The 16,128-nt window shown below is 30.6% G+C and overlaps 2 protein-coding genes across 7 annotated transcripts; one reads left to right on the top strand and one right to left on the bottom strand.

The window, feature by feature from the left end:
• Positions 1-645: 645 nt before the first annotated feature.
• Positions 646-11,561, top strand: LOC116431484 (phospholipase B1, membrane-associated). Of its 6 annotated transcripts, none has more exons than XM_031987301.2 (9): positions 646-898; positions 3,069-3,544; positions 6,976-7,085; positions 7,719-7,923; positions 8,275-8,451; positions 8,793-8,952; positions 9,609-9,768; positions 9,922-10,073; positions 11,204-11,522. In XM_031987301.2, exons 2-9 carry the CDS (start codon positions 3,443-3,445, stop codon positions 11,380-11,382), a joined length of 1,245 nt encoding a protein of 414 aa, XP_031843161.1. In that variant the 5' UTR covers positions 646-898; positions 3,069-3,442; the 3' UTR covers positions 11,383-11,522. The 6 variants fall into 6 exon arrangements, with proteins under 6 accessions (XP_031843161.1, XP_031843071.1, XP_031843256.1 ...); XM_031987211.2 differs by having other exon boundaries at positions 3,036-3,544; XM_031987396.2 differs by having other exon boundaries at positions 646-971; positions 3,175-3,544.
• Positions 11,562-13,332: 1,771 nt separating this feature from the next.
• Positions 13,333-15,645, bottom strand: LOC116432544 (uncharacterized). The gene is made up of 5 exons (XM_031989654.2): positions 15,477-15,645; positions 14,620-14,755; positions 14,349-14,498; positions 14,118-14,269; positions 13,333-13,646 (listed from the first exon to the last, which is right to left on the bottom strand). The coding sequence occupies exons 1-5, from the start codon at positions 15,557-15,559 to the stop codon at positions 13,403-13,405; spliced, it is 765 nt and encodes a 254-aa protein (XP_031845514.1). The 5' UTR covers positions 15,560-15,645; the 3' UTR covers positions 13,333-13,402.
• Positions 15,646-16,128: the final 483 nt, after the last annotated feature.

Here is a 16,128-nt window from a genome sequence, read left to right as displayed (position 1 = left end):
TGCTTAAAAGCAACTTCAGAAAGAAAAAAAGATGTCAAGTCGAAACACGTCGTAACAGAAGTAACGAAATAACAGTGTAACTTAAGAACTATCATACCGATTCATTAATAATTAATTCTAATACCGTTTGCCCTCGTTACGAAAGAATAACTTTAATATTACACAAACCGCTAAAAATTCTCGCGATAGTGAATATGTTAAATGAATTTGATTATAAAATTAATACATACCGATAAATTAACTTTATAGGAAAAGTCGATAAGGTCAATTTAGGAAAACTGATTAAACGCGATGAAATAATTTTCAGTGTAAATTTTAAAAGGTATCTTAAGGTTATAATTAATCTTAAAGGTTTACGTAAAAGTAATTTACTTAGCTGTTTTTATAAAAAGTACGAAACAGTTGTCACGAATGTGCGACATAGGTAACAAACGTGTTAATCCGTTATACGACACTCTATTGCACCTTGTTGTTGATGTTTATGTACAATAAAGCCTCATTACCTGCCGTAGAAGAGACAACAAATATGATGGATGGTTTTTAGTGACAACATGACGCAAATACGTGTTAGCGCCACTAGAAGGGTAACACTTCGGCTTGGCCACTCTTACTCACGTACGATGGCTTTGTTACCGTAAAAGAATACGAAAGGACACAGGTATTCCGTTCAGAAAAGAAAAGTAGAGGGGCCATCGATGGACAAGCGTAAGTCTTCCCTTGGCGGTCTTCATTCATGTCCTGTGCCATACTCTGTGAGTATCAGGTGATTATCGATGAAAGGTGATCAAGTGTATCGTACGTGACCGGTAACATTTCTCGAACGACTAACGAAAATCAAACGACAAAGTGGCAAAAGAGTGTGTGCTGAACGTTCCAATGATGAAACTGGATTTTGCTGGTGAATAATACATCCTTGAAGTTTCTGCTGCACTTCAGGACCATGAAAAATGCGACAGAAACTGAAGTAACAAGTAATAAATAAATGACAACAAACACATGGAAATAGAAATGTTGATATTAGTGTAAACGTTAGCATTAAAGATTTTGAAGAAAATAATGAAAAAAGATTCTTGAGTGGGGATAATATCGACGTTTATTCTGTCGTCACTATATTAGTGAGAAGATGAATCGGGAGAGATTAAGAGATTATTTTTTTCAACACTGTTCAACATTCCTAGTGCCGTTGATACTTCATTTCTTTACCCTGGATCGATATACTTTTTTTCGAATTTGGGTTTTAAACTTTATTGACGGACGTCGAATATAATACTGCGAAGTAATGTTCTTTTTATAAACGCGGGTTTACTATAATTATTCTGTGATAATGCAAAAAAACACATTAGTTGCGTCAAGAAGATTATTGAAACGATTGACGAGATACAATGTATAGGTCGGTAGCAGCAAGGATGTCAGAGATGTATATGTAGATGCATAGTAATATCGAGAATTCTGAAAAAGAAAATATTTTCTTGATTTTTCGGCAGCATGGAAGAGAATAATTAAGAGATAGACGAGCAGCTTGACTAAGTGGTTTCTTAAATTGAAAAAGTAACCGTAAGAAATCAATACGTAATTCTGGTTCGTCATCTGTGATTAATGAAGGAGATACATATGTAATACAGCTTTTATGTTTTTTGTAGCTGAAATCATTTGCGGGAATCGTATGTCACCTTGATTCATATGACACATAAATAGATGAAAAATGTTTAAACAATTAGTCTGGTTGCAAAAAATGTGTTTATTACTTATTGAAATTTTAATAAAATCTGTATATTATTTTAACGTTCAAATATTTATCGCTTTGTTTAAACGAATATAATGTTTAAATTGAAATAACACTTTGATCTTTAAACAATAGAAAATATTATTGACAGAATTTTGCATTGTATTAATTCAAAATGTGAAAGATTTTAAAATTGGCGTGCTTCTGTAGGATATATTATATTCGGTGACTGACCTACTCAAATTACAATTTTTTGTTACGTAACCCGTGGTAGCATTAATCTTTTATATTCAGTTTGAAGGGAACTAGCCGAAAAAGAGTTACATAATGTGTGTCCTTTAAAAATAACTGATTTGTGAATATACCGTCAACATTCTTAGTGTCAACCATTGCTCATGATACTTGAATTGTTGACATTTTTTATCGGGTCTCAGGAAATATTTAACTTTCAATGATTTACTATTTATCTTTGTTTTATATTTTTTGTAAATACATTTGCAACATTGTTTCGGTAAAATAAAATAAATTGATTAATGACAATGTTAATTATAATACGTTTAGTTTCTATTAACGAACTGTTCACTAACGGCCTTGTTATTTTTATTTACATTAGAGATTCGTAAGAATACTACTTGATAACAATTTTTTTTATTCTACTTTTTTAGAATTCTTTAAGTTCTCAATAAGTAATTTACATCTTTGAAACGTAGATATTAAAATTCCATATAAACGTCAAGGTTAATAATTTCATCTTTGAATTATTAATATTATTTTTATTTAGTATAAAACAGTTAAGTAGCAAGATAAAGATAATAGTAAGGTAAAATCAACGTTTGCAACGAAAAAAGAGAGCATGTCAAGAAAATTACAAAAAATTTCCATTGGAATACACGTAAAAGTATTAATTGAATTAATTCAGCGAATATAAAAAGTTGTTGAAAATTGCTAAACAAGAATCAGTAAATAATTTTCTTACCAAGAAATACATACATACACTTTTTTACTGCATAAATCTTTGCAACATTCTGTATTTTGAAATTTATACTCGTTAAAAGATCTATAATTTGTTCCAAAATTATATAGATTATATATTTAATATATACACGGTGGCTAGGAAAGTAATATTAGTTTCTGACTTTCGCATATAAACAGATGCCAATGTCCCATACATCTTTCTATAAAAATGAAATCGTGGGAACCAATGAACATTACCCAACTGATTAAGTACCAGAGTAAATTATTGATTGTATATATTCATTAAATCTACATTACGTTTTTCTTAATATAATTTATAAGTGGAATTTAATTTAAGGGACCAACACTATACTTCACTTTTTCGAAGCAGCTTCTTCCGTCAGCAAAAGAACGGAAGAATTCCACCTGAATTAAAAATTCACCTGTGAACGACGTAAACTTTGTTTTAAATTTTGTTGCTGCCATTACGTATTCAGCACGTATATACGTACCTGCAAAAAGGATCCGGACTACTTGTGTAAAAGATTCACATTCGAACTTTTCGAATGCAGTGACTTTGATGGGAAGGAATAGTGGAGAAAGTTTTATTCGCTGAAATATATCCTCAAGAACAATGATTCTTTCAGAAACATGGAAAAAAGGCTACTTGTCAATTGAAGTAAAAGTGTCGTAAAAGAATTTTTCTTCACAATTTTCCCGGGAAGTTCGGAAACCTTCTCCACGTGGAAAAGGTTAGCAGGCACCATGGGGATGAAGAAGATGAATTTGCTGGTGATATTAGTCTTAGTGTCAACGGTGACAAGTTCCTTCACTGGTTTATTACGAAACGTGCTTCAATTGGGTAAGGTGAGTATTTCGGGTCAAGATTATTAAGAAATACTTCAGTTAAACAGCAATTGTTGATTTCTTGAAACCCATTATTCTTTTTATATCGCATTGTCTTTCGTAAAGAGAAATTACAGGTGATTTCTAATCTCTGAACGACAATATATAAATATGTAATCTGGAATGAAATATGTAATCTGGAATATTTCTTAAAGTTATGGTAATTCTGTTTTTATGTAGTAATATTCAGAAGTTCATATAATAATTTTAATAATAATTAATATAAGAATATTAATATAATATAATATAATATAATAACACATTAATAGTAATTTCGTGATTAATAATTACTTTGTACAGTAACAAGGATACTGTTAACTAAATGTTTTAACTTTCTGGGAAGATTTCTCTCGTTGTAAACATTTTAATTACGGTTGTTACCCTCGTAAATATATTTTGGTCGTGAATACTTCGATATAAGTGAAAGTTAATACATTGACGAATCGGATTCATCATTGTTGGCTAATTTGGTAACCCGGCTGACGAGTAGAAAAGTTGCTCGTAGAGATCGCCGGAAAAAAATGTTTTAGCATGCGAGGACTGAAACTATGCGAAGAACCGAACGTGATTGGAGAGCTAATTCCGATGCCGTTAATCAGATGGTTCATGGTGTCCTCCACCTTGGAATCTTCCATTTATAATAGTTTTTCTTTTTTTAATGATTTCAAGAAACACCGAGATCGAAATAATCTAAATGTGACTCATTCATTAAACGTTATTTATTGTGCTAATAAAGATTAGTTCTCGCTACTGGTTTAAAAACTTACTTAACGATTTTTCGGAAAGAATAACCTGAATAAATAATATCCGTTATGATAGTTTTAATAAATATTGAATTATCTTTTTCATTAGTAATTAATTAAAAGAAACTGTTCTTAGAGGTATTAAATATACTTAAATTAGTTTCGAATATTTTTGATTTCACATTATCGGGATATAAAGATAATAATCTCACAGTATTCATTATTCTTTAATAAAGATTTCAAATTCAATCATTTTTACTTAATTATAACAACGATAACACTAAACCGATGAAAGTGAAGAGCTTTACAAGAGCGATTAATTTGCGATTCATTTATCAAATTTTAAGGTCGTTAATGAGATAATTTCTAATGTAATAAGAGATAAGAATAAAATATAAAGTATAAGTTCTATATAACAAAGGATAAAATAATAAAAAAAAGTCCAATTGATAACGGGACAAATCGTGACGCGTTAATCTCACGAGCCTCGCTGCTCGCGTTATTATCAAACCGGAAGGACGACCAGGCGATCGAAAAGAAAAGTGCTTTGCATACGGAACAATTGGAGAAAGGCCAGAACTTTTCTTTTCGTTTGTCTGCGGACTCGATAGAATGGCTGGCCTCGGTCTGGCTTCAATTGAACTGGAGTCCCAATTTGACTGACACGCGTCACTGGTGATGGTTAACAAGCAGGTTAACAAATCCGACAAATAAGGAAAATATTTTAAAACATTTTACTGAAACACTAGCTGAATGTAAAACTAAAAAGATAATAATATTCGACGGATATTCTGACAAATAATATTTCTGACATAATTTGAAATGTTAGAAAAACAAACTTGACTTATTTTCAAATCGATTTTCAAAACATTTTCGAAACATTTTCGCCATTAATATATAAATATTTGCATTTTACACGGAAATAACGAAGAACACATTATTTAATATATTTCAATTTCAGGTAAGACAAATTATTTTTAACCATTTTCTCATGCATAATATCAGTTTCTAACAATACTATAAATAATTCAGAAATAATCAATTGTTTTTGACTTCACAATCTTTCAGAATATGAGGCAAGAAATGATCACTTTATTTAGATCAATTTAAAATAAACGTTTATAATTCGCAACGAACAGAGAAATAGTCAATAATTTTAATATTTATTTATTACAAGCAATATACGTATGTATCATTCATTTATTTAACAATATTTAAACAAAGAAACCGTGACACAATGCAAATAAAAGAAAGCAAAAGCAACTGCGTGAGTCGTGTGCCAAACTCAAATACTTCGGCGATCAGCAAAGGCTGAAACTGTGACGAAACATGCTAGCTAGTATACCGGACGTGGAAGTGTCGGTACCGGAAACAAGCATGCTTTGAAAGTTTCACGTTCTTTGTGGAGTATGTTGAGTCGTCGTAACATAAATAAATATTATAAAAAAGTGTTGTTTTCTTTTAAATCCTTCTCCTACAATATCGTGTCAGACTGGCGATACAAATTTTCAACCGATTCGACAAGAATATTATATCAGGTCAAGTTATAACGTATACATTATAATATAAACCTACTAATATATCAGGTCAGGCTATAATGTATGTATATTATAACTTGATCTGACATATATTCTTGTCGAATTCGGTTGAAAATATACATATGTAACAGATATATAAATAAGATATATAAAATATATCTTTTCGTAAAGTTAATAAATTACCCCAATTTATTTGAATACAATTAATTTCAATGTCGCATCCTACAGATTACATTTAATGAATATTTTAAGCTATGAAAGTTTGAAGTAGTGTGATTTAAGTATTACATATAGTTAAGAAGAATTTGAACAAAGTGGCATGATCATTTGAATTTACTGAACGTATAAAAGTAGAAATATAAAAGTGTTTAATGTTGGTAAAAAATGACTTATTCAACACGAGAACTTTAGTTTTATTTGACATGAGTTCATTAATCACCTGTTCTCTATTTTTATAGAGTCTATTTTTAAAGAGCACAGTAGTCAGTTTGTAAACACGAAACAGAATTACGAAAACAATTATTAACACTGAAACTACCGTACAATAGAATTGCTGTTTTGTAATTTCTTTTAATGAAAACGCTAAAAGTGCATCTATTGAGATTTCGACTGACTTATAATTCAGTTTCCGTATTATGAAAACAATTTTTCCAACAACTTCTCAGAGAATAATTTGTTATCATTTCAAAATTTGAAAAAGAAGAAATCGGGAGTAGGTCATTTTTTGCCCATCTGGTAGTTCTAGTGTTAAAATATTTTCAACTATAATTTGTAATAAGACCGACTAATGGTAGACGAATTAAGGTATTTTATCCTACTATTCCTCGCATTGGGTTGCGCTGAGTAATCTTGCAAAAATATTTATTGTAAAATATGTGTTCCAAATTGTCAAGATATACGTACGTCTTACATTCGGTTATAATAAATATTCATAGGCATTCATGCACAACTAGTAAAGGATCGTTAACAGCAAATCATTAAAATAATATTATTTATAAGGCTATCTAAAATTTATTTTATATAAATAAAAGCATATTTACAAGCTAAAACTACATACTTAAAAATAAAGTTTATATGCTTGTGTAACTTTTGAATAGAATTATTGTTTCAGGCTGAGACTGATAGCAAAGGGATTACTTATCCAATTCTACGCAGTGGAATAAGAAGTCAACCCCAAATTCCACATTATATTCCCTTTCCCTGCAACGTTACATTTGGAAGGTATATACGTAATTGAATTTCTCTCAATAGCTATTATAATAACGTGTTTATAATAAAACATAATATAAATATGATATTATATTTTATAAAATAGATTTATTGAAATTCTTATTAAATTTCTCAATAAAAGAAATTCATTACCATGTAACTTTTGTTTCTTTGAATTGGTTTGAGAAATTTTTATTTTTCATAAAGATCCGCTGTTTAATTATTATAGTTATACGTGGGGTGTTCAAGAAGTACCGAAAAATGTAAATAGAGAAACAACAATTAGAATTCTTTATATAAGATTTATATATCATTTTATATAAGTTTTATATAAGCTTTGTTTTCAACACATGTTCCATTTAAGTAAAATATAAATACCTACTGAAACAAATCTCAAAAGTTTACGCATATATTTTATTTATTATTGTAGTAAGTATTCTATTTTCAAATAATCATTGTCTGAGAACTTTTTGAATTCTTTTTGTACATAATGTAACCTCCTTCGTTATCTATTTATTTTGTTTATTTATTTTTATATTTATAAGAATATTCTTTATTTTTCTATAATCTTTTCTATAATAATATAATTTCTTTTATTTATTTATATACTTCTTACATTAATACAGTTCGTTCTTTCGTATTTAGGTCTCGCTCTGCTCCTGACAGTGTGCATCGTTTAAGACCAGGCGACATAGACATTGTCGGTGGTTTAGGCGATTCTTTGGTCGCAGGAAGCGGTGCTCTAGAGGAATACGCAATTGGAACGTTTATAGAAGCCCGCGGAGTTAGCTGGTGTGTGGGTGGACAAGGTGATTGGAGACGGTTCTTAACCGTTCCTAATTTATTAAAGGTATTAACCGCGTTAAGTGTGTAATCTCCGTAAAATCAACTTAAACGGAATAACATAGTTTCACGACCGTGACCGGCATGCCTTACAGTTAGAAGTTATTTCTGTGTTTACTACATCTTTATAGTTTACATAGCAACAATATTTTACTAAATTTAATTTATGTTCTTTACAAAATATTTAAAAAATATAATAAGGAGGAAATATCGATGCTTTAAATATTCGCCGATGTGTTGTGAATTTGATTAAAAACCTGTAGAAATATTTATTTTACTTTAATTTGTAACTTGTTAATTTGAAACTTTTATTTTCAATTTTAGAAAGTTTTACCTTTACTTTTCATTTTTCGAATAGGTGTTCAATCCCAATTTGTCAGGTTACTCGACGGGCACAGGCGAATTTATTTCAGGTAAAGCGAAACTGAACATCGCTTTTCCTGTCGCAGCTACGGAAGACGCGTTGCAGCAGGCTCGAATTCTGGTGCAAAGGATCAAAAGCGATCCAAAAGTCGATGTTAAACGACAATGGAAGGTATATACTCGGAATTCAAAATTGTTTAAGTCAAGTGGGAGTAGTTGTATGCGACAAAGTAAATCATAATAGAAATGAATGACAGTCATGGTATTTAATTTAATTAGAAAAAGCAACCTAATCTTACAGAAACTAATCAATTTTAATGAATTATTGTTAATTATTTTAGTAAATTTTTCTGTACGTAATATTTCCAATTATTCTAAAATATTTAAGTTATCATCAGTGCTACTTAGGGGTACTAAATATGATACTCTTTAAGTACTGTTTAAAGCATTTAGTTTTTATTTTTTCGAGACATTAAATAATTTGATTTTTTAAGACACTTTTGCATTTTACAGCTCGTCACCATTTTTTTCGGTGCAAATGACATATGTTCTGCGCAGTGCTTCAATCCGGCACAGTTTTCACCAGTTCGTTATGCTCTTCATTTACGAAGAGCGCTGGACTTTTTGAAAATTGCTTTGCCTCGTACACTAGTCAACCTCGTGCCAGTTATAGGTAATTAATTCATACACAGGAGTATTACTGTATAGTTTACTTGTAAAGTTTAATATTTTATGTTTATGTTTATGTTTAATTTCACGTTGTTCGTCTTATAATTTTGTTTGCTCATTTTGATTAATCGGAATATATCTATAATAAGTAATGCCAATAATAAGTGAGATTGTATAGTTATTGGTATTAAGCAAGAGTACTTTTTTACCACAATAACATTAGATTTTCCGAATGCAATTATTCAGAAATTATTTATTATTTATTTATATAGATATTAATATTTCCTAGTTCTATAAACATTAATAAATTCCTGCGCTGCCTTGTTAATAAAGTGGAAGTAAAATTTGTATTGTAATGTGAAAAATTGTGTTGTTTCTTTTTAGATACGACAAATTTATTATTGCTTCTATAAAATAATTCAATTGCATTATGAGGTGTTCGGTAACGATGGAATATTGTAACTATCGGATATTCATAAAGCATCTGCATTTCATATTTTATATTTTATTACGTTATGTTTTTCGATGGTATAAAATATATATCAAAACAATACTTAATAAAATAATAAAATTACTAATTTCAATAATGTAAATATCACGATTAAATAGAATATTATTAATAAGGAAATACTCAAATAAAACTACCAATCCTTGTTGCAGATGTTACAGTATCCATTAGAGTTCCTCGAAGTGCTATGTGTAGCATTCTGCATCCATTATATTGCGCTTGCATGCATAGAGGCAGTCAACCGAGCATTACAGCCTCCAAAATGGTACATCTTTACCAACAAGCAGTAGAATCTCTAATAAGTTCAGGAAGGTAAGGTTCTCTAAGAAATCTTAAGTCACATTTGTAACCCATCAAGTTAGATCTATTTTTAATTAGCGAATTTAATTTAAATGTTCATTCAATTAAAAATTTATTTAATTAATTAATCATTACTATTAACATAAAAGGTATCAATTTCTTTAGATACGACAAATCAGTGGATTTCACAGTCGTGTTACAGCCATTTATTAAATTATTCAATGCTCCGAACGCAGATCCAAACAAAGCGTCGCCAATTGATCCCACCTTGGTCACGTACGACTGTTTTCATTTTAGTCAAAAGGGGCATGCACTGGGTAAGATCCAGACGAACTGGTATCGAGAATTATCTTCGTTTACCAATTGTTGCTGTATTATCAAATACCGTTATTTATGAACACGTTGATTACCACGGTGGTCACCGATAACCGGAGCTTATACGTTACTTGAAAACAAAGTCGTGAATTCCAAAACAATAAAAGTGCACTTTTTAACGTTATACATACGAGTTATTGATTTTACCATTTTTAACTTACCCAGACCCATTTAATAATACTAAAAATGTACACACAATCATGATGTATGTGTAGACAATGTTTGCAGCAAGAATCAATAAAATAGATAATTAATGATTGAACACGGATGAAAAGAAAGATTAATTTTCTCGAAATGTTGATTGGTTGACTTGTGCTGTTTTGAAATCCATGGCTTCAACTATAATTTGTAAGATAACTGATTTCGAATAAAAATGTTTCATATCATAATTAGGTGGATAACAGTGTAACGTAAAAATTTCGATGCAGTATTCTCGCGATTATGTAGCACCTGGTACGTCGTTTAGTTATGACACACTGTTCAGTGGTGGTAGATATCGGCGAGATAATAACGCCATGATAAAACTTTGTTGCAAGGGAATTTTTGTAAATGAAACTTTTATTAACACATTTGCGAGATTCTTCTGATCAAAACAAAACTAAACATGACATACTTTGAATCAGAATTTACTAGCAGATCGTACTTTATCTATAGTGTTATAGAACTATTGTAATTTATCTAATAAGTAAATATGTTCTAAAATATATCGTGCTTGGCCTCGTTTCAATCAGAGAAATTTCACAATTCAATTGATAAAAGTTTCAATCAATAAACGTGAAAAATAAAAAACTTTAACATTGTATTTATGTCCATTCATCTGTTTGCTTTGTTCGTTGCGATGTTCGGATCTCTTGTTCTTTGATTCGTACCGTTCTTTTCTTCAAAAGACAAACAGTTGAAGTCCCGATTTTCGGATACTAATTGCGAAAATACTGTATCTAATAATTAATAATTGTTCCCTTTTATCTTTCCTACTAAAGAATAAGCGATACAAAAAACACTGAAAATTTTCGTGGCAGTCAACGTGTTAATGAAAGTTAAATCTATTACTCTGGTGTTTCCATTTTCTTAGGAGCCAATCTGTTGTGGAACAACATGCTCGAACCAGTCGGAAGCAAAACGGATCACGGTTTGCCGGAGATATTCGAAAGAGTTTTATGCCCAAACGAAAATGCGCCGTACATTTTTACGAACGTCAATTCAAAGTATTTCAAAATGACAGGAAGACAGGATGGTGTTTTGCCCAGATAATGTACAAAAGCATTAGTGATACTAATAATTTTACATGTGATAGTTCATATCAAACGCGATGAGAACGAAAGAACATACGGACAATAGGAATCTTTTTAATGACTGACATTTTTGTGAATCAACCGAACATTCGTGTAAAATATTTTAATATGAACTGACAATGGTGTTATCATTTAATTGGAGAGAGAATAATAATAAATAGCTATATTGGAAATAAAATAACATTGTATTGAGTCTACACGTAAATAACTTTTCCCTTCTCTTTTCAAATTGTTTCAAGCTGTAACATTTTATTAATAAATATTATCCTGATTTTAGGAATAATGTAAGTATTATTTAAATAGCAAGTACTAATTTAGTAAATAACCACTATTTTTAACGAAAGTCACTTCAACCTCAGTCGAATATTTTAAGTATGTAATATTTAAAAAAACACTTTATACAATTTATACGATTGTGTAATTTTCCAATCTGTTTTCACATATTCTAATACTACAAAAATGAGAATGAAATCTATTTTACTAATTAACAGCTTCATTTGTTGTAAGATCATTTGTTAAAATTCTTCTTTCATTGTTAAATACATGTAATCCGCGGTCTGATTAGAAGTAACAATAAATTATGTATCAAAATAAATTATAAGAACATATATTTAACATGAGAGAAAATGAAATAATTAAAGTAAAATAAAAATTTATCTGAAATATTTTATTATACAACTGTCATGTGCAAAATCAAATATATTTATGAAACATATGAGAAAAAATATTTTTACGAGGTCATGTAATTCGATACTGCGTTTCGGTGAAAAGTAGAAATGTTCAGATGCATCATGTATGCATGTATTTACTGTCAAGTGTATTTTCGGCCAATTATGGAATTCGACCTTAAATCTCGTGATCATACAATGCAGGTCAAGGTATCCGTGATTTAAAAACGAAGGATTAAAAATACGAGGAATAAGGAGCAATTTAAGCGAAGGTCATGTCAAGAGTAATTTTCAACGATGAGTTCAGTTAAATGTAATGTACAGAATGATCCAGCTTATTTACCTTTTCTTTCGTACTTAACACTAGAGCTACTGTACCCGTCAAAATGACAGTTTTCAGTTTTCTTATTGCGCAATTATTGATGTGTTAAAAATATTTGAAATAATTCCAAAAATAAATAGTTTCACTTGAATATGACGGTTTTCAGTTTTCTTTACTCGTAATTATTGATATCCTAAAAGTGTTAAATATCCGAAATAATTTAAGAAATAAATAGCTTCACTTGGATATTATAATAAATACATAAAGAAACTGAAAAAAATTAATTTTTACGATTTTCATAACGATCACATTATTATACATATACTTATATTAATCACATTAAACGTTCGGGAATTCTAGTTAACATGCTTCCAATAGTTTTGACCTTGCCAAATGACCAAAAAATTATTATTTTGTCGTTATATATTAATAAAAGATTTCGTCTAATGAAACAGTTACATTTCTCTGAAAAAGTCCATACTTTTCCATCTCGAAAATCTGTCGTGATCATTATAAAATGAATAAATTTTATGCATTTAAGTAGTTTAGTCATACGACTGAAGTTACAGGTAACATGTTTTTACACGTACAACATTTGTGCAGTTCCTAATTCAGAATATATTGACATAATCGTTAGTAGTACGTATTGATAGAAACACATTTTTTTTTTTTAATGAAAATAAAATGCTTCTATCATGTACAATTTTTCATGATCAAATCGTACCAGAAAGGGTTAAAGGAATATTCATTTTCGAAATAACCAATTCTGTAGGTATACATTACTTGCATGAAAATTTTTGAAAATATCATTTGTAGTATGAATAGATCCACATACCAGAATAAAGTATGTACACACTTTACGAGGAGATAGGAACAGCTAACTGGTTAAACATATGCAGTTATAGGAACGAAAAATGTGTCCGGATTGGCGAACGTTACTTTATTGATTCAATGTTTACATTAACGGGAAGAGAAATGTACATTCGGAGCTAAATCTGATAATACTCGAAGACGACCGGCACGTTTTCAAGTAGACTGTCGTACTCGTACGTTACTTTAGGGTCAGGCCTCGGAATCTTCGAGTTGATTACCTCCAGGAATTCTCGGAAAACGTCGTAACTGCGGTCCTCCACCGTTTGTATCACGGTCTTTTTAAATATACCGACGATGGCTTTGAGCGCGAGATTCAATACTTTATCAATTGCGTGACCTTCGAGGGCTATGGCGATTTTTCTGAAAAACAAGGAAATTTGATCGTTAGAACTGTTTTTTCTTAACCCTTTTAATATCAGCCCTGACTAACCAGCATCCCTATAAAAAGATTTGTTTTCTTCTTTGTATTATTCCGACTTTACTTCAGCAAAGTAGCGATCTTATAAAACGTAATTATGAAGTGTGATTTTAGAATAAAAGTTTCATAATAATATATAGTTATAATATATAATTTTACAATAAAAGTTTCATTATAAAATATAGTTATGAAATATAATTTTAGAATAATAATTATACTAGAAAATATAATTATAAAATATAATTTTAGAATAAAAGTTTCGTTATAAAATATAATTATGAAATATAATTTCAGAATGAAATTTTCATTATAAAGTAAAATTATGAAATGTAATTTTAGAATAAGAATTATTTTATAAAATATAATAAAATTATCATATAGAATTTGCAGATAATAATCGTTACAATAATTACCCCACACTGTTGACCTTGATCGAATCGAGAATAACTCGATAACTCTTGAGATCCACCTGCAGTATGACACGCATGCGTACGTCGTTAAAACGCGCATCGAAACCTCCGTTTCGCTTGACTAAGGAATACTTCACATCGTAATTGTAGGCGATCTAAAAGATACGGGAATCAAAGTTTTCGGTTCACTTTGTGTCATTATCTCGCGAAAATAATACTCGTGCATCGTCTTACGTCAAGAACGTCAAATCCTAGATCCATGTCCACGCGCAGTACTTTATCTTTGTAAGATATGTTGACGTCGCCGCTGCGTTTTAGAGAGGACATCCCTTGCATCCAGCCTTTGGTCAGATGGATGTACCCACCTTCGCTGATTGGTGCGTCCTGCGCGGATGAAAGAAACATGATCGTTGTGTTATATTAATTGTTTCACAATTGTATTAATTACTTCAAAAAATATTGACATTGTCCAATAATGGGTAAGAACGAATGAAGAATGATATACCAGAGGCTTGTAGAGTTCCTTCATGCTCAGGGGATCCAATCCTTTTTTCAGAATGAGGTCACGTAAGAAGGGTAACGAGTCATCGAAAAGTTTATTGATGCTAACCGGTTCTCCTTCATATTTATTGCCATTAGTTCTGAAATGGAAACAAATCTATCGCAAATTCGAACATTGGACTTAGTTCGTGATTTTTTTGTGATGAATGGAAAAGTATTTCTTAATCTTTATGAAATGGTGGCAAGGTATATTTTTTGATTATAAAACGGGATGCTGACTGTTCGTGAATATTTTTCCTATTTCTTTTTTGTTGCATTTGAACACACGCAATTATGTGTTATTAAAAGTATTAAACTCAACAATATTTTCCTGAGAATATGTTATTATAAGATATTCATTGGTGAAAATGTCGTATAAAAATCAATATCTATTCTAGGGATAGATCCTCCAAAACTTTTATTAATCTAATATAAAAGAATCGTTAAAATTTCCTTATTATAACGGAGTTGAAGCGTCATTGTACAAACCTGATTTAAAACACAGAGAAAGATTATTTAACGGTTAAGAAATTTGATGAAAATAACTGATTTATTCAAAAAATTCAGATTTACATTGAAATTAACAATTCCTTCATTCGACCTCAAACTCAAATTAAAATTAACAATTCCTCCATTCGACCTCAAATTCCAATTCAGATTGATAATTCCTCTATTCGACCTCAAATTCCAATTCAAATGAACAATTTCTTCATTCGATCTCAAAGTCAAATCATTAATTCCTTCATTCGACCTCTAAAAGTGACAGGTTTAAGAGGAACTACTCGTGAACCGACTGAGAAACACTGATACAGGTATACTTACTGAACCTCAGCGGGAAGCGCGAAACTCGTGTCCAGCAGAACGAACGCGAAAAGCAAGCATGCGAGCCGAATAGCAGCGGCCATGATGCACCTCGTCAGAATGAACGCGAGCGGCAAATCGCAAACAATCTCTGACTACCTGTTCCCCGTGATCCTCACCATTTTTATTGACAGATTGCTCGATTATCGGTACGCATCTTATCGCGGTATCAACGTTCATAACAAGACAAATGTCAACGAGATACGAGCCGTGATACGGATTCTTTCACAGATTATGGTGTACAGATCAATTGCCGATTAACACCTGGGAGAGAGAATGAACCATAACGGAAACAAGTTCGTCTCGAGTTTTTAAATTCCTGTGGTCTAATAAGGAGCTCAAGGAGACTTCGACGCTCGCAGTCGCGCGATTATCTTTTCCTACAAACTGTCGTCTACTGTTGTCAAACTATTATTAAATTTGAACCATTTGCACTTGAGAGACGACTATTAATCGCCATTTGCTCTAGCACAGAAAAATTATAAATGTTAAAATTCAATAATCAAATTTTTGTACAAGGTATTTATCAACGTATGAAATATAGAAATGAAATAGTTCTGATCTTTGGTTTATGCAAGATTTTTCTTCATGTTAGTTGCAAATAGTTAATACT

The sequence above is a fragment of the Nomia melanderi genome, chromosome 1 (genome assembly GCF_051020985.1).
Source record: "Nomia melanderi isolate GNS246 chromosome 1, iyNomMela1, whole genome shotgun sequence".
NCBI classification, from domain to species: Eukaryota; Metazoa; Arthropoda; class Insecta; order Hymenoptera; family Halictidae; genus Nomia; species Nomia melanderi.
Note: the sequence above shows the minus strand (reverse complement) of the source record. Positions and strands in the feature narration are given on the sequence as shown.